Source organism: Ammospiza nelsoni, chromosome 15 (genome assembly GCF_027579445.1).
Source record: "Ammospiza nelsoni isolate bAmmNel1 chromosome 15, bAmmNel1.pri, whole genome shotgun sequence".
Lineage (NCBI taxonomy): Eukaryota > Metazoa > Chordata > Aves > Passeriformes > Passerellidae > Ammospiza > Ammospiza nelsoni.
In genome coordinates, this window is record NC_080647.1 from 19,719,928 (window position 1) to 19,744,137 (window position 24,210).

General features: G+C 42.1%; 1 protein-coding gene and 1 long non-coding RNA gene across 11 annotated transcripts in view; one reads left to right on the plus strand and one right to left on the minus strand.

The window, feature by feature from the left end:
* The window catches only part of RPGRIP1L (RPGRIP1 like), a 42,944-nt gene extending 39,379 nt beyond the window's left edge, over positions 1–3,565 (minus strand). For 2 of the 7 annotated variants that reach the window (XM_059482888.1, XM_059482884.1), the window contains exons 1-3: positions 3,514–3,565; positions 1,252–1,343; positions 342–486 (exon numbers count right to left, since the gene is read on the minus strand). In XM_059482888.1, coding sequence (XP_059338871.1) covers positions 342–396 — 55 coding nt within the window. In that variant the 5' untranslated portion in view covers positions 397–486; positions 1,252–1,343; positions 3,514–3,565. The other 5 variants (XM_059482885.1, XR_009419484.1, XM_059482886.1 and 2 more) reach the window with 5 other exon arrangements.
* Positions 3,566–13,938: 10,373 nt separating this feature from the next.
* On the plus strand, positions 13,939–23,947 carry LOC132080209 (uncharacterized). Of its 4 annotated transcripts, none has more exons than XR_009419524.1 (7): positions 13,939–14,026; positions 14,294–15,850; positions 16,475–16,584; positions 17,149–17,323; positions 17,666–17,904; positions 18,963–19,559; positions 20,155–23,947. It is a non-coding gene; the product is annotated as an uncharacterized LOC132080209 (long non-coding RNA). The 4 variants fall into 4 exon arrangements; XR_009419521.1 differs by having other exon boundaries at positions 17,798–17,904; XR_009419523.1 differs by having other exon boundaries at positions 17,801–17,904.
* The last annotated feature ends 263 nt before the right edge of the window (positions 23,948–24,210 follow it).

The window sequence follows — 24,210 nt, forward strand, 5'->3', positions numbered from 1 at the left end:
AGAATGAAAAGCCTGAAGAACCATTAGGCTTCTACAGCCTGCTCTCCAATTCCCAGAACACTCCACCAGCACAGCTGGGAATCCAAGGTATCATCTCTGATGTAGTAAACAGCAGTGTACCTCTGTACAGGGAGATCTAACAGGCATAGAAAAAAACCATCTCACATACTCAGAGACAACAGATTGTAGAAATCAATACAAAAATCATGTCCAGTGGGTGATTTTTGGTACTGTATTAAAAAGTGCTCTGAGAGAAATCAGCGTGATTTTAAATTTGTTGATGATGCTTTAAAGAGACAAAAAGGTACTGTGAGTTAAAATAAAAATATTAAACCCCATACCTTTTAATTTTCTCCTCTTGCTTATTGGCATACTGTTTGAGTAGGATATGGTCATCACGTAGACGAAGAAATCTGTCTTCCAGTTCCTCTCGACTGATTCTTGATATGACTTGTCGAGCTTTTACATTCTGTGTAGATGATGATTCTACCCAAACCAAGGCAATTTTAAATTACCTTCAATACATTCAATAACAACATAACTCAAAGTCTAAATCACTTTGAAATTCTGAAAAAAAATTAACAAAAATTTTCAAGTAAAATGTATTTTACACTTGTTTCAGTCTACTGAATAATTTCCTCAGACTTATGGGCAGGTTAACCACTTCCTTTTTCCTTTCTCTAAGAGACTAAAAAAAACCATAGTTCAAATGATGCAGCAAACTGATTACTTACCAGGCAATGCAAATATAACAATTTAGCAAGCAACTAGGAATGGTCAAACATAATTAAAAGATAGGATGAACATTACCATTGAGATGTTTTCTAATGTTTCAAAGTGAACATACGCTCTTGAAGCTTGAAAGAATTAACTCACAGTTGTGAAAACGAACTCAAATACAAGACTAAGCCCAGCAGTCTCATTCTAATAGCAGTTGAGTAATATATAAGAATTGCACAGTACTTTTGGCTCCCATTTTCTTAAATGGATCTGACCTTGTCCTCAGTTCTGCAAAAAAGCATTCTCATTCCTTCTGGAAGGAGGAACATTATAGTTTGATGAGTTTTCCAGTTTTTAGCATCTCACAGCAACTTCTCTTTACAACGACCTACTTGAACACAGAATGAGTCACCGTACCTTTCAAAATTTAACCCAGATTTTGATCTTCATTTTGTGAAACATTTTTAGAAAGAAGCTAAGGAAGCCACTGAGCAAAGTCTGCAATTTCAATAAATAGCATCTGGTACAAACCTTGTAATCCTTCAATTCCAGCTGGAGTAAGGACTGTATCTCTCACAGCCAGGTTCCCCACAGTTTCATCAGCTGAAACAGGCATGGCTTAACTAGGAAAGACAAAATTCAAATGCTTCTCCATCTACAATTTAAACTGTGAGACTAGAATGAACGACAAAACATCATATAAAATGATGGCTAAAGTAATGACAGATTCACTGGAATGACTGAGTCATGTATTACTGTAAATGTTCCTATCTCAACTGAATTCCTCAGAGGACAATAAAAACCGTCAAGTTTAACATTATGCCATTTTTAATCCATGCACAAAATATGGCTTATTTGGTTATGCAGTAGCTAGCTCCAATTGTATTTAATGCATGCATAATGCATGAGCTTTTAAAGTTCTAGACCGTGTTCAGCAATCTTTGGGCTAAGAACATATTTCCAAGTGGATGTGGGAGGATCTGATGGGGTTTCTTCTGTGTCTTTGTTTTTGGGGTGTTTTATTCAGTTGGGTTTTTTGGGGGCTGTTTTGGTTTTGTGGGATTTTGGTTTTTTAAAATTGATTGTTCATTTTAAGTCATGTCGAAGCTTAAGGCATCAACTGATAGGTGAATGACATCCTTCACATTCTGTATGGGACTCTAAAATGAAGTGCTGGGGGTTATGAAGCCATTTCAGTATTACCTGCCAATCTCTTAGTCTTCTTTCAATCATTGTCCTAAGAGAAATTACTTTTTAAAACAGAGACATTCCTATGAATGATATTCATAAATCCAAACACATTTCTTTTTTAAGACACCAGAAAGACCAGCTACATGACAAAGTGAGATTAGGAAAGTATTAATTAGAGTATTAATCACAGTAATACATGAAGATACTGCTGTTTTTTTCTTGTCTTCCAGTGCAGAAAATTAAATGTTGGCCAGAGAATTAAGGAATGCTGACACAACATGAAAAGGAGGCACATGAAGTTCTTAGGATGGCCTTTCCCCCCCACACTCACACCCTTCAGATGATATAAATCCTTAGCGAATCCAAAAGTATCTATGAATCTATTGGCATATTAACAGCAATGTTAAAAAGACTTGCAACAGAAGACAGAAGTGACGTAGTACAATCCACAGACATTCCACGAAATATCTCTTAATTTTTTCATCAAAACTGTTGCCTATGTGATGCCTTTCTTCTACCAGCAAATCCATCTATTATAAACTAGTCTCCATATAGCTTTGTCCTAAAAGAACAAAAAGGATTAATGGAAGTTCCGTTTCCAACAAGTCAGTCTTGCTTTCAATATTTTTCATCACTAAAATTTAGAATAAAATAACAATACCTGGACAGATCCAGATGCTATGCTGAACCTTAAAAATTTTAATCAGATTTTATTTCTAAGAAAAGTAACCATACAGTCACTTCAGCACTTTTGTTAATCAAAAATAAGTGAAAAGAACTTCACATACAAGGAGAGGAAAATTTTCCATATCTCTAGAATTAGCCTATAAGAACTTCCAGTTCAATATAAAGAAGAATTTTATTGTTACTGGAGTTCAAGAAACTAAAACTTTCTTATATACTGCAGTACTTAATGTTTCTATCACCATCTGACAAATTACAAAACACTGTACACGACTTTGCTGAGTTATGCAAGACCAGCCTGTAACGAGATGAATGCTTAAAACTAGAGAATCAAACCTCATGCTTTAGGTCCAAATTTTTATGTAGGTCACAGAAGCAATCTGTTGCACCAGCATCGTTCCAAAGTAGCGAAACTAAAGATGGATTACCTAAATTTTAAAAAGTACTCAGCCAGTGGGGTAGGAAGCACTTCTAGGGAAGGAGGTTTTAGGGAAATCTTAAAAATTACGACATCTAATTGTTTCAATGTGGATAGAGAATTTCATGAGTCTTGTACATGGCCAAAATTATGCTTTTCTTGCTATTTTTCCATACTCGGGCAGGGTAACACACCTCCCGCTTGAACGCAGTGGCCAACTCCCGCTTTTTACGTACAAAATAGACACTGCAACCGAAAAGGCCTCTCGGGCTGTTCTAAATAAAGCGGTGAGGCACTGCCTTTCCCACGGGCATCGAGCTGCGCGCGAGTGGCCTCTCGGGCCTGACATTATCGCTTCACGAGCTCCGCCGCAGGCTGGCTCCCCGGCTGGGGACAGCCCACTGCAGGGAGCGGTGCCACATCCCCCCGAGCAGCTGCAGCTGCGGCCGCGCCGCGCTCCCCGCGCTGCGCCCGGAGGAAGAGCAGCCGCTCCCACTCACCGCCCCGCCGGCCCGGCACGATCCCCGGCCCACCGCCGGAACTGCCTCGGGACAAACGGCTCCGTCCGTTTCCGGGGGCGCGCGCCCCGCTGCCTGCTGGGAGTTGGAGTTCGGGGCGAGGCCGAGTGCCGCCGCTCCACGCTCGGGACACGCTCTCGCCCTCTGCCCGCGCAGTGCTTGGGGAGCAGAGGAGGGGAGCTGCGGCGAGAACTTCAGATGTGCAGTATGCAAACATTTTCTTGAATGTTGCTCTTTATGGCTGTTGTACCTCTGCTGGGTTTGTTTACAAAATAGCAGTCCAGAAAAGCAGTAAGTGATTCCTTTGAAAGTAATTTTAGTGATGTTAATGAAAGGAAGGCTAATTCTATAGAAATATTAGAAAAAGCTTTCTAAGATTGCAATCAGATACACCTGTACAGGGTATGCTGGGTTTGGTATTGCTATTAATTTGCTATTCAACATTAAAAGTGTTTCACTATGGGGCAAGTGTTGGGAGGACAAGGTTAAAAATGGATTGCTGACGACAAAGTTGTTTCTGGAATTGTTTTCCCTCAAAGACCAACCTTGTCCCTGAGAGATCCTAAAATTATTCAGTGTGGAAATTTTAGGTATTTGTGTTTGCTTTAGGTTGTTTTCTCTCAGCTAAGAGAAATGGAATTCACTCAAAGAAATAACAGGATGTTAAAGACTTAAGTGCATTTCCCCCATGTGCTTAAGCCTACTTGTGGTGGGTGGGAAGTGGGGGAAGAGGGATAAAGAAACTTAGAGATTGTAAAATCACAGCCCTGTGAAGCGGTGTGCCTGTGCCAGGCCTGATGTTGCATTAAAGCAGGGCACAGGCCTGTTGCATGCAGTTTTTGCCCTTGCTAAGATAGAACAAGCTTAGCAGTGTTTATGTCTAAAGTTTTGCCAGCGTGATGATGGAATAAATCTATTCTTTATACTTCACATATGGATTTTGGCCATCTTGGTTATCTGCATATATTTTGCCTCCCACAGCAGGGGAAAGATCTGATCTAAGTCTGCAACTAAGGATTTTAATGGAAAATAACTTCAGAGCCTGTTGGCAGTAGTAAGATTCTTAACTCTTTAAGGACAACCTGGTTATTTTGTAATTGGTCTTGTTTTGATATAGTTGTATGCAGTTAAATGCTGTCTGTCAAAATCCCAGATTGGCTTTTGATTTGTAATTATGCAGTATGTGTCTTATATGTGGTAAGCTGGTCTCACTCTCTCAAATTTTCATGTATATAATGAGTTTTCATTTATGATGTTATAGAAGAACAATTCTGTTCCAAGTACACATATTAGAAGTTCTTTAGAGTGCAGGGCTATGTGGTGGTTTAATTGGAAATTGGGTAGAAATATTAATTTTGTGTAGTGGTTTTGGTTTGCTAATTTGAGATTTTGCTAATTTTGAGATTTTTTAGGTAATATATTGTTATAGATACATATTATAATATTGACTCTTTGCAAATATTAAAATGAATATGTGTTATGTTGGAAAGTTATGCTGTATTAATCTCCTTTAAGTAGTGCTCTATTAATCTCTTTTAAATAGTGTGAAAAGTTCTTAGACTATAGCATAATATTAAAATAGAAACTATGTAAAATACTTTTTGTAACTAGCTCAAAGAATGAAAAAGATAATCAAGAAATCCTTCGCATTATCCTATCTGGATAGAGATATCAGCAAACAGACACCAAAATTCCAAGAGAACAGTTATTGCTTCCTTATCGGGAAAGCTCAGACTTTGAGGAACCAAGAAGACTGGTTTACAAGATGGGGGGAGGAAGCTAAAATTAAGCAGAAATACCCTAGTGTGAAAGGAATGCTTGACTCATGTGTGAGATACATGAATATGCAATAGGCTATTGCTTTAACGGGTAATATATTGTTAGCAAGGTGTGCTTTGTGGCAGAGTGCCAGGCGCCCGGACGTCCGTAATTCTTTGCTTTTGATTGTTTCTTATTCTCCTAATTTTTATTACTATTTTCATTACTATTAAACTTCTAAAATTTTAACAAACGTGAGTGGCGTTTTTTGCATGTATTAAAGAGTGTGGTGGGTTTGTAGTTGGTTAATTACTAATGTTATGGGTAGATAAAGCTGCCCATTTTTTAAAAAAGGTTGCAGAGTTAACAGGTTGGGCCAGTTGCTGCCAGGGTGGAGTTCTAATTGTTTGTTACTGTAATCACCTATCGTTTTCGTTAACTGTCGTTGATGGATAAGAATTCCCCCTTTTGTTGAGTGACACCCTGCTGCTTCCTGGAGGATGACACCCAGACAGTGAAGCGACATCGAGTCGACATGACATCGGATCCAGTATGCAACGGGAGAGACCCCTCACAAAACCTAGCCAAAAACCCCTAAAACAACGAGCCAACACAAAATTGATGAATCAAAGCAATGTCCAGGTGTGAGGAACAGAATCTAGTGGCCACCAAGACCCTTTTTACCCCTCACCCTAACCTAAAAAGATGTCGGCTAGACAGAGGACCTCTAATGTTGGACTGAAAAGCAAGGGAATTTCCCGATGCTCTCGTGAGGACAGAGCCTCCAGCTCTGCCCACAGACCAGTGGACAAAGCTGCACTTTTCCTTCTCAGAGTCACTCCTGGGAGCAGCGGCGGTGTGAGCGCAGACCCATTGGTTCTCCCCACCCGAGCTAATTGCTTCTAATAGGGGATTGAAAAGGACAAAGGTCTCCTGCCCGTGTTTATTTCAACTAATATATTCGTTTTTTTGTTGTGAAATAGGATTAGGAGAAAGGTAAAGTAGGTTTAAAATTTTAAAAGGGTATAAAGAAAAATTTATTAATAGTAATTTAAAGAAAGAGTAATAAGATTTACACTGAAATTTTTAGAATACTTTTCTTATTTTTGTAACTTTCTTTGTAACTGATAATGTAGAGAAGTAAAATTTAAAATTTTAGTTAATTATTTTTAGAATAGTTTTTTTTTTAGTTAGTGAGAGAAGACTCTTTTGTTAATATTATGGAGACCTCGATAAGAAAAAATAGGGGGTTTGTGGGTTTTTTATGAGTAGTACCCACCTGAGGAAATCTGTAATTGTGAAGTTTTTTAATAAGTTTTTTTAATAGTTGAGTTTGTTATAAAAGATCAAATCGGTAGCCAAATTTATAGAAAAATTCAACAAGAATTTATTCAGTCAATTAACGAAAATAGAAAATTTGAAATCCCACCACAGCCAAGACAGCCCCGGGCGCAGCCGCTGGGTGCCCTTGCGATCCTGCTGACTGACTGCCGTGAGATGAGGACCCCAGATGAGTGCTCATTTTCTTAGGAAAATTAATCCCTGATGGCAGAGGTTTTTATCCCAAAAAGAGACAGAGGAGTCCCGTAACTTTATTGGAATAAGTGGAGAGGCCATGGGCGATTTCCCATGGGGTCTTTCAAGTCGTTGAGGGATGCAGCCCCCTTTTTATCCTAAGTTTCCCACTGCATCGCATTCTTCTTTGCCCCATTGGCTGAGCTAAACACACAGTACAGACTTCCCGAATCACCTACTCTATGCCCCACTCTAATATGCACTCTCCCTTTTGCTATACAAAAGAAAGAAATAGAAACTCTTCCTAATTCTATGAAGTCTCTTGCTCTGGCTTCAGGAATTTAACATAGCTTTGGCTGAGCAACAGTCTGTGTTGATTAGTAACAGTTTCTATAACTAAGAATTTCTCCTATTACTTCACTAGCCATAAGTGGGAAAAAAAAGGACATAATGAATTCTCGTCATAACGAGCTTCGGAGCTCAAGAAAAAGGAGAGAGAGAATAAGATCAAGGCCATTGAATGCAGAAAAGGAGTACTTATTCCTGGGACATGGGGAGTTAGACCTGAGCAGTGGGAACAAACAAAGTGAAAGTGGGAGGAGAAGAACTAAAGGAGACAGAATAGGAGAAGAGAACAAAGAGCAAGAGGCACAATCAGCTTGGATTTTTTCCCTAATCTCATAGGGGAAGGGTTCTTTGCTGATGTTAAGGATGAAGAATAGTCTTAAATTAGTTATGTGGGTTTTTGGAGGTTTCTCTCTGTTCCTTGTGATATGTGGCAACATCTGTAGTCCAGATAGCATTGACAGAATATGTGTCTTACTTGGGCCAATGCTACTGGGGTGGATTTCTTTTGTTTATCCTTAACCATGCCAGGAGATGTTTCCACACATGTTTAATTGGCATCCCAATAAGTAACCTTATTGGTTTTGCAAAATGGGTAGGAGTTGGAAGCAAATAAACCAAACGTGAAGGATCACTGGTGTAACATAGCCAGTGGTGTTACAAAATTGGACATATGCTAAAGATTAGGGATTAAGGCAAATGGCGAGGGCATCCAAGCCAGTATTATAACACAATCACAGAATGAAAGCGGACTAGAGCTCCAATAATTAGATTTGTTAGGATGAGTACCTGAAAATTATTGCCTGTTTTTCAACCACTTTTTAAACCCACAATCAATTTATATGAGCAATGTCCTAGTCCCATGACCCAAAAATAATACTGTCATCCTCAATCCCAATTCTCCATGGTATCAGAAAGTGACCAAATATTGCCACAATTGGACTTATCCTGGAAGTGCTGGTGCAAATGTGACTGTAAGAAAGCTTACACCAGGTGTCTTTTTAATGTGTGAGGATAGGGCATGACCCACAATTCCAAGTGATTTGTTTGATGGTCCTTGTTACTTAGGAAGACTAACCATGTTTTCTGCTAGCATGCATGAAATGCTGAATCAGACTACTTGGAGGGCAGGACATAGCAAGATAACTGAAAGAGCAATCACAAGCTTAAGACCTGATTGTGACAGTTGTGTAGAGTTTTGGGGCGCTCCAGCATAAATCATCCCTTACTACAGGTGTTGCTGCTGCTCAAGCTTTGGCTACACTTAAATAAGTTGGAATGCTGGACAGTCCAACAACTAAAGGTAACTTCACTATTTTAAATCAGATGTTCACTGGCGTAGATAGCATTAGACATGGCACACTGCAAAATAGAGCTGCTATAGATTTGTTGTTGTTGGCACATGGGCATGAGTATGAGGAGTTTGAAGGAATGTGTTGTATGAACCTCTCTGACCATTCTGCAGCCATTCACAGGAAACTCAAACAACGACAAGATAACATGAAGAAATTGACTGGGAATGACTAGGGTTTGGATGAATGGTTTGAGGGATGGGGAAGAACTGGATGGTTGAAAGATACCATAAAGGGAGCTTTGTTATTAGTAGTAGTCATTATTATATTGCTTTTTGTTATTCCATGCATCATGAAATTGGTGAGCTACTTGGTAGAAAATATGATGGAAAGGGTCTGGCTGGTTCAAGAAGAAGAAGGGGGAAAGTTTCATCTTTTCTTGATTGTACTGGTGGCTATACATTAGTTATGAATAGAAGGGAATGACTTTTAGGGATATGTTGCAAGTAAGCAGATTGGTAGCTCTGGTTCCATTTCCATTGTCTAAGAAGAACTCCAATTCCTTTTGGACCTTTCATAGACTTCTGACTAGATTAGCATTTGTCTTTGACCCCGTAAATCTTAGGCTGCTAGGCTTGACCAATGAATGGAAAGGGGAAAGTCACAGAGCTTAGGTGGTTCCCTTGTCAGCAACTTCTCAGTAGTAGGGAGATTTCTGTCCTCATGTTTGTTACTTCAGCTAGCAGATTATGCTCACTCCAAAAGAAGGTGAGAAGGTTGCTTCCCTAAATGGTCCAATAATTCTTCCTCCTATCTGTGCCTTTTTTGTATGACTGGATTTTGTATTACTGGAGATGGTTACAAAAAGTTAGATTAAGTCGCATGCATGCGGTCCTGGGGGGAAACAGAGTATTCTTTAGCCAGTAGCATTTAGGCTTTTATCAACCTGAGATTGTCTGAACAGACCAGACACTTTAAACACAGTAAGTCATGCTAGTTCCAATTCCATTTTTAGGCTCGAAAAACTGAATGGTAAACCTGCACCAGTAGGGAGGGAAATTTAATTGGACTTTCTCCTTTTTAGAGAGAAGCTAATGAAAAAGTTTCACCAGAATCAGAGCAGGCTGTAAAACAAGAAAAACGTCATGAAAAGAGGCCAATCCTATCCTCTTAGTGTTACTATTTGTGATTGGACTTGAATGAAATGTGTCAACTCTGTGTTCCTGGGTATCACATCAGTAACAGGTACTTCAGCTGCTGTACTTCTCTCCTAAAGCTAAGAACAGAATCCAAAGAATTGTGATTCCATGGTCACAATTCACCCTGTGATGCTGACAGGTGAAAAAGGAGTGGAAGATGCACAGGTAAATGAACTTGAATGGCCTATGTAAATCAGCGGCCAATGATTTCCTGAAGGCTTCAACAGGTTAGTTGCCTATGTTTTTCTTGGAATTGTTTTAACCTTTGGTCATGTTTTTCTTGGGATTCTTTTAACCTTTCCCCATTAGTTCAGCCTTTGCTCTCAAGCCTTTGCTGACATTTCCAATATCTCGGTAGCCTGGAAATGTGTTGTCTTTATTTATCATGCCATTATTCACTTCAAAGGGTTGTTTTCCTCAAGTCTCAGTTTGGCTGGTTTTCTGCTAGTTGATTGTCAGAGGGCAGCAGGTGTTTTGTAAGAGCAAGTACACAATGCCATAGCTTGCTTTTCTTTGGATTTGGCCTGTCTAGAAAATGGAATGACTGAACATCTCTGAGAGGCTTTTCTCTCCCCATTAGGTTTCACTGGAAGGAGGGCAGATGCAAATCGTCTACCTAAAGTCTTGGCACAGAAGAAAGTAGTGGTTTGCTGCTGCATAGAGCTAGAAGCTTACAAAAGGAAGGCCTTGGGCTGAGGCCCATTACTTTGGCTAGGTAGAAAAGGACTGTGGGAAGGTGAGGCAGCTGACTTCGAGGTAGATCAACAACTTCTAGAACTGTCGCAGTTGGCAACTCTAAAATGAACCACATGTCTGCAGTATTTTAACATGTGCCATATTTAGCAATGTAATTCAAAACAACTAAAAAGCAGTCCCTTCAATTTGGAAATAGTTTTAAATTGTTTTTGAATATACAAAACATACCCTTACCGTACGCATTGCATGCAGATTTAATCATCGTGAAAGCAAACCCTATGTTTCTGTGGGGATAGCACGGTTTTCCACAGTTTTCCACAATTGTTCTTGGCACAGTTTTCTACTTATGTGTCTGTAACAACACTTGAAGGTACTTCTAAGGTACTGTAGTAAGCAGAAAAGGAGGAGAGGTTGTGCCTTATTTCTGGCTTCCTTTGGTTTCCTGTTTGGTTTTCTTCCTCTTGCCATCCTCATGTTACTGTTCAAGATACTGTAATTTAGATTTGCAGTTTACTAAGCTGTGTTTTTTGTCTGGAATTCTTGTAAATGCCGAAAGGAACCCAAACTATAAATATACATCTTTTTATGATTTGATAGCTACATAGAAAATTTTCCTGCTGTTCTAAAATGCTTTTATTTGATATGCATTTTTATCACCATTCAAATGAAAAGAGAACGGTTCCTCTAGTCACTTTTTTTGTACTGGATTCAGTTTGTGAAATATGAGAGTTAATTCATGCTGTATAAGGAAATGTATGTAGTTATAGAATGTGGTAAATGTAATAGAATAGACATTTTAAGTGAAACAGACAAACTAACCTCCCCAGCCAAGAAGCAGCGTCCTATTCAAATTATAACTACTTCTGGGCAACACCAAGATTGTATCAAGCTGGCTTTAAGTCTGAATAGGACTGCCTTGGCCCATTATCGGTGATTTCCTTAGACTCTGCACCTGGGAGATAAACATGGAGGCCTTCCTGGCTCATAACTCCAGGAGTTTCACAAGACATGGACATACCATGATGAGCTTACAGGAACCGATATCAAGATATTACATATGAAAACCAGCTCTGCCTGCTTCCAGACTTCATGTCTGCAAACCTGGGTCTGTCTAAAGAAATGGATTTGCATTCGAAGAAATGAATAGAAAGATATGGTCATCCATGCCTCAGGCAGAATAAACTGTATACAAGCTGTACTGTGGAAGGCTTTGGTGTGGACCTCTGAGGAGATACTGCCACTTTGTTGGTTGACTCTTTGGTCTCACCCAGCGTCTGATGCCGGGCTGATGCTGTCTTGATTGTGGATGTTGCACGAAATTCTATTTGTTTTTTGGTAATTTGTTGTTAAATTTTTTATAAATTTGGCTGGTGATTTGATAATTTATAACAAGTTCTATGTGCACTAATAGTGCAAAAAAGTCCTGCTGGAAGAAAGGATCTGCATAGAAATTCACCAAGACATGTGCTGCAAGGGTCTTGTAAAGGTTCAAAGTTTCTCTACCTTTCTGGCAGTCTGTCTTCACAGCAAGACTTGATGAGGTATTTTGCTAGCGTTTCTTTGACAGAAAGCAAGAACAAAGCAAGCAAAATGGAGCAGCAAAAGAAGGTAGCAGCAAAAGGCACATTATGCCCTCTGTTATTTATCATTGTCAAAACAAATTTTTTCTCGCCATGTTAAATAAAATATCTTAGTAGAGCTAAAGACTAGAAAAATGCAGCTCTGTTCTGGATTCATTAAAAGCAAAGCCATCTGTGGACAGAAGCACCCAGCGTGATGCTGGGAACTCCTAGCTGGTTTCACTAAGCTGTCTGGAGAACTGCGTTTTTGGTGGGCTTTAGCTGCGTGTCTGTAAGGTGGGGAGTTTATGTGCTCCCTTGAGCCCTGAGAGTGCCATGGGCACAGAGACCCATCGTGATGCTCTCTGAACAGCTTCAGCACACTGAGGCATGATGGATGACTCCCAGAGTTCACGTGGTAGAAAGGTTTTCTGCCCCCGTGAAAGACGACACGTCCATTTTCTTGCATAGAGCCACTCTGTATGTTACAATGGTACCTTGAATTCATCAATTGCTATTTACACAATGGCCAGTGAGCTTGGATTCTTAAGCTTCTCATGTTTGATCTGTTTCCCATTTCAGTAAATAGCAAAACTTCCAAGGACTGCAACAACAAGAAGATGAAGCTGCTACCATATTTCAAATGTTTGCCTAATAAAACGGTGATTCTTGCACATATTGGCAATGGTAATTTTGGGTACTGAAACACCGGCTCTGCTCAGGGCAATTCTGAAATTGACTTGAGCTGTTTTCCACGTTTCTTAGCGGGTGAACTGAAACACTTCTAGCTTTCAAGGCAAGGCGTTTGACAGCAGCCTCAAAGAGGCTCAGGCTGTTGGATGAGAAGGTGAAAACACTGAGGTGAATGGGGGGAAATTTCACTTCTGGTACGTGTCATAGATTCAGCCAGATGATCAACAATCATTAGTTTAATGAGGTTTTAGTTTTTGTGCAGGTTTTTTTGGGGTATTTATTTTTGAGGATTTTTCGAAGGCGATCCCCTGTTCTTTTTTGCCTCCCCTCCCTCAAGGCGAGGGGGCAGCCTCCTGCTGTGGCCGGCGACAGTGCTGCCGCCTTTTGGACAGAGAGCAGTACTGCAGCCCTCGAGCCAGCGCCCTGCCCCTCGCCGCTGGGGGGCGGGGGAAGGACGTGGCTGCCGAGCGAGGGAAGGGCGAGGGGCGGGGCGGGGTCTGTAAATAGTGCCAAGATGCTGCTGGAGGAGAGAGCGTGAGCTCCAAAGCCCTGAGCAGAGCGCTGGGAAACGGGAGGCGAGGAAGGCTTGGGCTAAGGATGGGTTGAAACGGGGCTGGCTGGTAGTGCATGGACAGACATTTGTCATTCACGCTGCCAAAACGAACACCTGGTACATCCTAGGTCTTCCTTGTGTTTCATGTGTTTTTATTTCATATTCATGTCATCACAAAAAGCAAGGATGGAGTAGATGAGACTGGTCCCCACTATTGCTGTGTGAAGGCTTTTTACAGGCTACTGTATTTATGTTCTCTTTTTTTCACTCCAAGCTTGACTTTGTCCATCCTTTTCCCATGTCTGCTGCATTGGGTGTCCCCAGGAGGGCTGGATTCCTCATCAGGGGTCTTAGGAGTTGCTATTAATTCTGATTTTTCTGAAGGTGTATAGAAGTGTGCTATTGAAACAGCTGTTTTCTCTCCTGCAAAGCTTTCCATCTATGACCACCCATGCATCTATATGTTTTAATAATGTAGCCAGTTGCACTAAGGTTTTTACTTTCCAAGCCAAAACATGTCACAGATGACTGTTTGCTTTGTGTCTGTGAGAAGTGGCATTTGTGCTGGAGAGCTGCACCTGGGAAGAAAAGATGGATTAAATGTGCTCTGGGGATGGATGGACATGGAAAGAAACACTTGCACAGAAAGGCAAAGCAGTGATGATTCTAGAGGAAAAATGAGAGATGATTGCTTCTGATCCATGGGGGCTTTCCTTTGGAATACCGATCAGAGAGTGTATGGAAGCAGAGAGCGTATTCTGGTTATTTCTACTCTGTAAACTTCTCTCTGGCTTCACAGGTCTGTGCTGGAGAGTGGGAGAAAGGTCCCTGCTGCTTGCTGTATCTTCAGCGGGCAGAGAGCTTTGACCTTGGCCGGATGGGCTGGTGAGTATTGGATCACTCCCTGCCTCCTCATTAACAAGTTGTTTAAGGAGTCCTTGCCAGGGGCTGCTTTTAGCCAGCTTTGGTTCGGGTTCTTTTACACAGGTTTCTGGGTGTTTTGATCCTGACAGCGCCAAACCCTCAGGTTTGCTGAATTAGGGCTCCTACCTGTATGGCGCATGAAATATCCTGGAAGCTGATTGATGTCTTGGTGCTCCTGTTGTGTTCATTTGGCCTGTGCTTCAGGCTTCTCTCCCTGGGCTCTTACAGTTGCTGCATTTCTTGGATGCTGTGCAGGACAGAATCAGGCAGCCAAACCTCAGGTCCACCTTCTCCCTGACCCTCTACATTGATCATGTGGCACAGCAGATCCTGAAGCCAGGTACTGGAACTTGCTGCATGTGTCACTTCTGGGGTGAAAAACAGAGCCTTGGGGAGTGTTGATCTCCTCACCTGCTTTGTGCTCGTGCACTCTTGATTGAGCTTTTCATTCTGGGGAAGAGAAGGGGAGGCTGTGCAGCAATCGAGTGAGTCTCAGAGCAAAGGCCTTCTGCAGTTGCTGGACTGTTCTGCTATCTTGGAACACTGCACACTCGCTACAGCTTCCACGGATTGTCGCGCATGGTTGTGGGTTGGGAAAATTGTCCCCCGTAGTGCCAACTTTTTTCTCTTTCCAGAGGGGCACATGAGCACATGTACATAAAGGTAAACAGATTCCTTCTGTCATGCCAGTATTTGGACCTGAGGAAAGTACCATGTTTTTTCCAGCTTTTCTACAGTTTTGATTTTGAGGTAAAAGTCCCATTTTAGGTATCCAGTAATTCTTCAGAAATGTATTAAAAACAGCTGTAAAAATACAATGAAATCTCATTCTCCATAGATAGTTAATTGGAAGCATCTTTCTTATGTTTTATATATGAAAAATGGTATTTCTGTGGGGGTTTCATTGTTTTCTTAATACTAACGCACAATGGGTTGTGCTGTGTATGCTCTGTGAGCACAATAAACAGAATATTCTGCCCCAGCTAGCTACAATTCCTCTTTAAATTTTGATTAGTAACTTTGTATAGTAAAAACAAGGTGACCCTTGTGGCAGGGAGAAATGATGCATCTGACTCCATTGATATCAGAAGGCTAATTAACTACTTTATTATACTATATTATTCTATACTATATTACACTACATCTAAACTGAAACCGCACAAGCACTCAACAAAATCTTGTGACTGTCTGCTGACCAATAGTTTGGACGTGCGCTTGGAGCTGATAGGCCAAGGAAACAAAGCACCATCACTTTGGGTAAACAATCTCCATATTGCATTCTACTTTAGCACAACACAGCAGCAGCAAATGAGATAAGAATTGTTTTGTCATTCTTTTCTCTGCTTCTCTCACTGCTTCTCTCGGGTTCAGAGAATGTGAATCCCACAACTTTGAGTTCAACTGAAGTATTTTAGAAACAGGAACTTCTAAAATTCTATTTCCACTGCATGTTTGGGCTTCAGACTGACTGTTCCTGATGGATGTTAGTGATTTGATAGGAATTTGATAGGAATGGAAAACGAGAAGTCCAGAACAAGCTGTGGTAAGCCCTGAGCTGGCATTCAGAAGGAACCAGGGTTTTGTGCTCTTAGGAGCAGGTATTCTTTGGAAATGTCTGATGGTGGTATTTTTCTTTGTGGCTTCCCGTACAAAACAGAGTGGATTCTCAGATTTCTTGGAGAAGGGCTGCGTGACAAACATTGCTATGAGCTTTATGACTACCAGAGGGTTTTCTGGGTAATTCTATCCTTTCTCAACACTCCTTTGTGTGACAAGGGCTCCCAGGTAAGAATTTAAAAAGAAAGTTCCAAAAAACTCCAAACTACAAAGGTTTGCATGGCTTCGAGATCTCAAGTACAAAACAGAAAGGAACAGCTGACTCTGCCTTGGCCCTGTTGAAAATCTGTTCCTTGTTGGTTTTGTGTATGTGTGGAGGGGGAAATAATTGCTTGTGTCTAAACCAGTCCCATCCTTATCCCCTGAAACTGGAACAGGTTCCTGACATCATGGAGCCTCATGTGGGTGCCATGGTTTTGCTGCTACAGTCCCTTTTCTTTTTTTGGGGTCTCTATTCCCCAGCCAGTGCATTTATTACCTGAACAGTGCTTCAGCAGGAGGGAAACTCACATGCCAAGAGCTCTCAGGTTTGGGAGCATCCACCCTAAGTATTTCAGGTATCAAAACCTTGGACAAAAAGATAAAATTGTCTTGCTACCTGAATACTTCTTGTAAGAGCAGCACCTGTGGTATGAAGCTTTGAAGGGAAAATGTCTTTCCTTCCCTGGAGCTGCTGAGAAGAGGTGGTGTTTATTTTACTTTGAAGTTGATCAGATAGCAGCCAAATTGCTAATTTCAAGTTAGATAATTAGATCCTGACTATAAAAGAACAAGTTACATTTTCTGTTTCAGTGTCGTATTCTGGAGATACTGCAAAGTGCTGCCTGTGTCACCCGAGCTGCCTATGAGCTGATAGAGGATTACAGCCTCCTCACATGGGTCATGAACAGCTTAGAGAAAAGGTAACCAGAGAAGTACAGGAGAAATGGGAACAGTTTTCCTGTCTACAGTAGAAGAATTATGTGGCTGAGGATAAAAGCAAAGGTGACAGACATGGAAATAGGGGGCACCAAGGGCTGTACTGGCAGAACTTGCTGAACTCTGAGGTGTTCCTTGTGGTTTTGAAAACAGAAGCAAGATGCTCATACGTTGTGGTAGGAGGGAGGATGGTGGGGGGGCTTTGCGATTTGGAAATCACTTCCTTGAAAAACTGAAAAAGCAAAATGGCACCTTGTGCTGGTGTTTTTACCTTTTAAATTTCAAGCACTCTCTGTTCACATCCTGTCACAGGACCTGTTGCACAGGAAGCAGCACAGTAATGGATTTGAACTGTCTAGAACATTCCTCCTTGCCTTGCCTCTCCCTCACAAAAACATCTCTTCTGCATACATAGAGTGCCCTGACAGGTTCAGGCAAGTGCACCAAAAGTGCACTAGAGTACGGTCCCCTGTAGGTGATGGACCAGCTGCTGGTGAGGATCTGCCTTTCAAATGTGGTTTTCTTTTTTGTTTTGTTTTGTTTTTCAGGTTTCTGGAGAACAAGGTGATAAATAAAATTATTTCCTTACTCCATACTCTATGAGTAATAAATTTAAGAGACAAGAGAAAACAAGAATCAATCCCAGAAGAACAGCAAACTACTTCTTAATAAGCTTGTAAATGAATTTCTATGTGTTTTGGTCACGTTAATCAAACATATTTGGTAAGTCCTTTATTTTGTTTTTTTGTTTTAGTCGGTTTGCATTTCATCCTCTGCCCAGTTTGAACTTTATTAAGTTTTCTTTATTAAGAAAAAGAAATCTTTATTAAGATTTATCTCTGATAGATGGATGGCTCTTTTCACCTTCAGTTTGTGTGTTGAGTAGTGAATTTGGATGAGATTTCTTTGACAGGAGGATTTATGTGTTTGAATACATGGGGAATAAAGTAAAATGTGATGCACAGTTGTTGTCAAGTCCTTCATCCTTAATTCCTGGCCATTCTGACAGTTGGGATTAAGAGCAGTACTGATGAATTAGCATGCATGGCACTTGTGTTTTGACAGGACTAACGTAGATCTGGCCAAGCTGACTGAGTTGTTTGGCACCCTCATCTCTGTGCTGGAATACTGTGCTGTTGTTGTGGAGGCTTTTAGTGAGATGAGGTGTTTCACAGTAAATGACAGTGTCCTCTCCAGCAGGGAGCTGCTGCTGCTGCATAAGTGGAGTCTTGTCAGCAAAGACCTGCAGCTGCAGAACGACCTGCAGGCCCTGGCTCAGAAGTACCAAAACAAAGAATTGCTCAGTAAGTGCTGAAATACTTCAAGGAAGACGTATTTTGTTGTAGCTGTTAAAGACCAGCAGTTCAATGAGGCAAACTTCTCTGGAAGTAGTCCTAATGCCTTCTGTCAGACTGATGTTCCTTGAGGGAGGAAGAAAGGAAATGGAAAGGCATTTTTCAGATCTTCCTTGTGGTTATTTCAAACCTTGAAACAATTTGGAAGCTTTGGAGAAACACAATTTATGAAGGGAAAGAGTTTTAAAATGAAACTTAGTGGCAAATCTCGAGTCAGGCTTTGAAAAAGAGTATTTTTTAAATGAAATCTTAAGAGAAAAAGCAGTGCCTGGAGGCTTTGCGCTCAAAGGTGTGAGTCATTCTGTGAATCATTCTGGATGGGAATCTGAAAGCAATGTGTAAGTAAAAACAATAAATACATAAAGCAAGCAGAAGTTAATAGTTGGCGTCTCTTGTTGTCACCAGTTTTGAAGAAAGGAAAAAAAGCCAAGACTTGTGTGACTTCTCTTGTTCTCTCTGTGAACAAAAAGTATAACGAACTTGGGAGTGGGAGGTCCTAAAGCAACGCTGTTTTTTTTTTTTTTTTTTGCAGCAGCTGCTTTTGGTGCACATTAACGCTTTTGTTTAAATGTTTGTTTAAATGTTCTGTATCGTTAAGAAAGTATCATATATTTAAGGGATTCTGTAAAAGCTTTAGCTTTTCTACAGTTTTTTCACCCTTTACAGTTTTTTCACCCTTCAGAACTCCTCAGAAAAACCTAAAGAGAGTTTTTGGAGTGATGCCTGTAACTTACTGCATGTGTGGGTTGTGTTGCTCCAGGCTTCAGGAGCTTCTCTGGTCTCCAGGCTGAGCGATCCAGTTTGGAGCAGGGTTCCAGCCTGGAGTCCCTGGGAGCTCCTGGAGCCCCTTTGAAACACGCAGGCTCCATGAGGCTGCTTAACGAGGCGGTACTTGCCATTGTAACAACTGAATCAACACAGGAAAGCACCTTATTTGCACAGTTTTGTACCAGGAAAATCCTTTGGAGTATCTGATGTTTGTTTTGGTGGTGGTTATCTTCTTACAGAAAATATTAAGGGCAAGAACAAACCTCAAGCCTCATCTCCTGTGTATTGTCACACTCGGAAATGGAACAAGGTGGGAGAAGATGACACTGCTGCAGACATGGAAGTGTCTGAGCTGGAGAAAGCAGAGACCATCTGAATTCCATACTTGCCCTTTGGGACCCTCTTTTCCCAGCACCACCTTCCACACAGAGAGGGGAGACCCTCAGAGCCAGTGAAGGTGGGGGTGAGGCAGTGGCTATCACCTGTGCATCCACTCATGCCGTCACTGAGTAGCTGGTGAGGTCCCTGGCTGAGCAGAGCCCCCTCGGGGAGCAGGACATGTCACCAGTGCTGAGGTGGCTGCGGAACCGCATCCTACCACACCCAACAGCTGTGCGGAAGATGCTCAGGGATGAGACTGAGGAAGGACCTTTTCAAGCTTTACACCTGGCTCTGCCAGGCCAGCAGCACCTCAGCCGGGCTCTCCAGGCAGCTTGGTGGGCTCAGTTCCATCATGCTTCAGCTCATGGAGGAGCAGGTCCTGTCCAGCACCTTCCACAAGCTTGTGAAATCTCTGTACCTATCAGCAATGGTGGAAGAGGATGTGCACAAGACAGGTGACTTGTCTTGTTCTTATCACTCATGTTATGAGGCAGTGATGGGAGAAATTAGGAGATTCCATGGCTTTTTTAATCCATTAAATCAGTTCTCCCATATCCACCCAGGCTCATGGCTGCCCTAAACAGAAGCTGTCTTTGGTGGGATGAGGGCAAGGGTGGGCAGCAAAGAGCGTGGTCACACTGGGAGGTTTTCTGATACTACAACACTCCCACACCCTCTAAGAAACTTCCCTTTCAGGGACTAAAATGGAACAAAAGGTACAAAAGAAAAATAATTCCAAGAGGGAAAATAGTCAGCAAAAAAACCAAGTCCACATGGGCCTGGATGCTGATCCCTATTGCTGATCAGTGAGAGCATCTGACAGGTCAGATTTCAAACTGCTTTATTTAACAGGAAACGGGTTTGTTTCTTCTTGTGAGTAGGATCATTGGCTTTGCATGGGCAAAGCCACTCCAGATTTTTCAGCTAGGAATAGAGTTAGAGAACTCTTTTAAAACATAATCCTGGAGGTACCAAGCAGCTTGACTTGGTAATACTGTGGGGAAATAGAAGAATATCTGTTCTGATTTTTTCCTTATCTTTCTTCCACAGCTGCTTCTGTATTCCTGACTTCCCTTCACATCGGGGACATGTGGCTTGGAGCACAGGACCCGGATATGTCACTTACCTGTGTCAGGTTGGTGGAGGTTGCAAATTACAGAGTGACTTGGAGACTCAGAAACAAAGGAAAGAAACTGTTATGTCTCTTAGCAAAAAAATTTGTCTACATCAGGGCATTAATTCAGGGGACTAACATTCATCTTTAATGTTCTTCTGTGCTCTGCCCTCATCACCGTGAGCTGTGAAAGCCTCCTGAGCTGTTCTCATACAGACCTACCTTGTCTGGTCAGAAAAATCAGTATTTTATTCCTCTGTGCAAACTCAGGGGGAAGATTTTATTCAACATCTCTCAGTGGGACATTAAAGCTCCAATTTCCCTTTTCTTGAAGAGTTTGAGAGACAATATTACTTAAGTAATTTTTATTACACGCATTTTTATCTTTTTGAAAACCAGAAAGACTGTTTGTGTCTGTGTGTGCCCTTAATATTCATCCTCTCTCTAATACAGGATGGGAAAAAATGGTTGCAGAGCTTCATGGGGTATAAGTGCATAGAATGAGGAGACAGAGGTTTAGTCATGATGATTTCTTGGAGAATCTGGTTGATTTAATGATACCAAAACCAGTATGAATAGAAGACTGGACTTGGGAATCAGGATGGTCTTCTTGGGTTTAAAAGGCTTGAACGGCACTTCAAGACACTTATATCAGACCTGGCTTATTTTTATTACCCTTTTTTTAAATTAAGAAAAAAAAAAAAAAAAAAAAAGCCCTGATCCATCACTGCTTTTGCTGCAGTGTGCAACAAAACCCCATTTTACCTCCGCTAGGAACAGCTGAGAGATGGAACTAAACCCTGAAGGATTTTCTGCTCATTGATTATAGGTGAGTTTTATTGGGATACTTTGTTCTTGAATGTTGCCATGAGGGTAGTTGAGCATGGCAGTCCAGGTCTGCAAACACGCAGTGCCGGAAGCAGAACCTTTGAAATGCAAAACAGGATTTCTTCAATTGAATCACGACTGTGTGCTGTTCCCTAGGTCCTTTGCACAAATAGTGTTTGGGGGGGGAAAACCAGAACTGCACATTGCTTGTGATATGGAATTTTGGGGGGGTTAAATAAAAACAAGATGCAAATGAGGGCATTGCTTCTACATGTAAATATTCTTGTCCTAAAGGAGCCACCAGCTCTGTCCTGAGAGTTGAGTTAAAATTATATTTCTTCAAAAACCCGCAAGCCTTTTAGAGTCTGTTATTTGTGTTATGAAGAATTCCTTAGGAGGTGCCATTAGGGAATCTGCGAGCCGAATGTAGCTGAGCTCGGCCAAATGGCCGAATCTAGATGAGTGTAGCCGAAATGAGCTGAGTGTAGTTGAAGAGCCCAATCTGGCCGAAATTTCTGAACCAAGGTGAGTTCAGACAAAAAGCTGAACTGTAATGGGTTAAAACTTTAAGTTTTTTCATCAGAGCTGACAAAGTAATTCCAGTAAGACTGTTGCAACACCTCTAGTTTGTTTAAGTAAATTTCCAGACTTTAAAGGATAAGTAAGATGAAACCAAAAGACGGTAGGTTTCACAAACATTTGTTTATCTGTCTAATAAACTGTTAATATGGCTGGGGGGTTTGCTATGATTGATAACAGAGTATCAGTTTATCCGCTCAGTAAACTTAGGATTCCAGGAACTCAACAGATTGAGCCTAAGAATTCCAGGAATCAGACAAAGGAAAATTACCAACCTTCATCTTCAGACCCCAGGAGGTGGACTATGACCGCCTAAACACAAAAGAAGAATATGCAGAGTACTACACATTGTTATGAACAAAAATTCGGTTAATATTTTTTTCTGTGAGAAAAAGTTAACACTACTGCTGGGCTGCTGCCTTTGTTATTGTAATCACGGGTCGTTGTCGTTAATGGTTGTTTTTGTATTAGTAAGAGCCCTGGCTGGGGCGAGGTAATGGCCCTTCTCCTGGGTGGGGACCTTGCCCGAGGCTAAGTTTTACCTTTCTCAGAATAGTGAAGACACCTGAGAGGGTGGGGGGGGTTATGCAAAGTGACTCCCAAGACCAGAATGCTTTGTGGAACCCCCGACTCCAAACCCACGGAGAAACCCCAAAAACAACGAGCCACCTAAGAGTTGAGAGACTGGAGTGATGTCTGGACGTGAGGAGCCGAATGCTGAGCCTGCAGAGACGCGGAACACCTTCGGACCCTCTCGCCCTGGCCACGAGAGTTGACCCCGGCGGTGAGACCAAGCTGACGGAATGGGAAGGGCACCATCTGACGGGATCAGCAGGCCCTAAAGGCTCCCAAGAGGATCTGATCCCCAGCTCTGCCCCTGGTGGACAGAGCTGCACATTCCTCCTCCTCTGAGTCGCCCTGGGAGAGACGACGGGAGACTGCAGCCCCGCCGAGCTACCCAATCCTGAGCTGGTCACTTTTAATAAAGGCATTAAACAGGAGAAGAAGTCTCCTGGCCCTTGTTTATTTCACACGTCAGCCTGGAAGAAGGACTGTATAAGAACTCCACGGAAAATCAGAAGAGTGTGACAGTGTTAGAGCGGAGACTCTCCTGTCGCCCAGCACGCCCGGGGCACTGACTTTGCCTATTATCGCTTGCTCTATCAATTAATAAATTTCATGTTATTTGGACTTATTAGTCGGTGATTCATTCCCCACCGCAACTAACCTATAACATGAACTAGCTGAATTTAACTGAACAGAACTGAATGTAGTCGCGTTCAGCCGAACAGAGCCGAGGTCAGCCGCACCAGTCAGAGATCAGCCGAACTTTACGAGGTCGGCCGAACCAAAGCTAACCACCGAATTTTATGAGCCCGGCCAAACCGAACCGAGCTCCGCGGAACCCAGCCTCCTGCTCTCATGACTGTTATAAACAAAAAATCTGCCAATATTTTTTGTGAAGAAAAAGATTACAAAAGCTAGTCAGACCACTGTTGCTGTGCTGCTAAAGTATTAATTGTTTGTTATGATAATTACAAGTCATTGTCGTTAATAGTTGTTTTTGTATCAGTAAAAGCCCTGGCTGGGGCTGAGTTAATGGCTCTTCTCTCAGACAGTGAAGGGCGGGGACCTCCCCAGACAGTGAGGAGAAGAGACGTAGGGGGGGATGTCGCTGAAGGACACGAGAGAACACAAGCACACCACCGCTCTGAAGGTGAAGGAAAAAAGGGAAGTTTTATTCTCTGACTCCAATATTTATAGTTTTACAAAAGTGACAGTGGATTGGAAGGTGACAGTGGCACCTCTGCAGTGACACTGGTCAAACCAACAGTCCATCAACTCTTTCCTCTGCCATAAAGGAATGCAAAACAATGAGTTATTTACAGAAAGTGTGTGAGAAAGTTCACTACAAGAATGTCAACATCAGAAGGCTTAGAAAATCTTAAAAAAACAGGGTAACAGGGGGACATGCAAAATAACTTTGGGATCAGCATGCCATGAGAAGCTGCTATTCCAAACACACTGAAAAGACCCCCTAAACAACGACCCAGTATAGAGTTGAGAAATTGGAGTGATGTCTAAACATGAGGAATGGAGTGCTGAGCCTGCGGAGATGCTGGAGACCTTTGTGGCCTCTCACAATGACAGTGGGAGTTGTCCCGAAGCCGGGAGCTGAAGGGGGGTGAGACTGCGGAGTTGAAAACCAGGGGTCACGCCCAAAAAGGCTCTCACCAGGAATGGACCCCCAGCTTTGCCGCTAGTGGACAAAGCTGCCCATATCCTCCTACTCCTCGTCAGCCTGGGAGACAACGGAGGCTGCAGACCCGTCGAGCTGCCCAATCTTGAGCTGATCACTTCTAATAAAGGCATTAAAAGGAGAAGAAGTCTCCTGCCCTGTTTATTTCAATGACCATTAATTAGCGCAAGTGCAGTCACTCCCTAATGAGCTTCTGCCTAACCCCCCGCTCCCGTCCGTGCCCATGCGATGGCCGGGCCGCCCGCGGGACACGGCAGCAGGAGAGCCCCGAGCTGGGCGAGTTCAACGTGAGAGGGCGCCGCTTTCCCGCGCAGAGCCTCGCCCG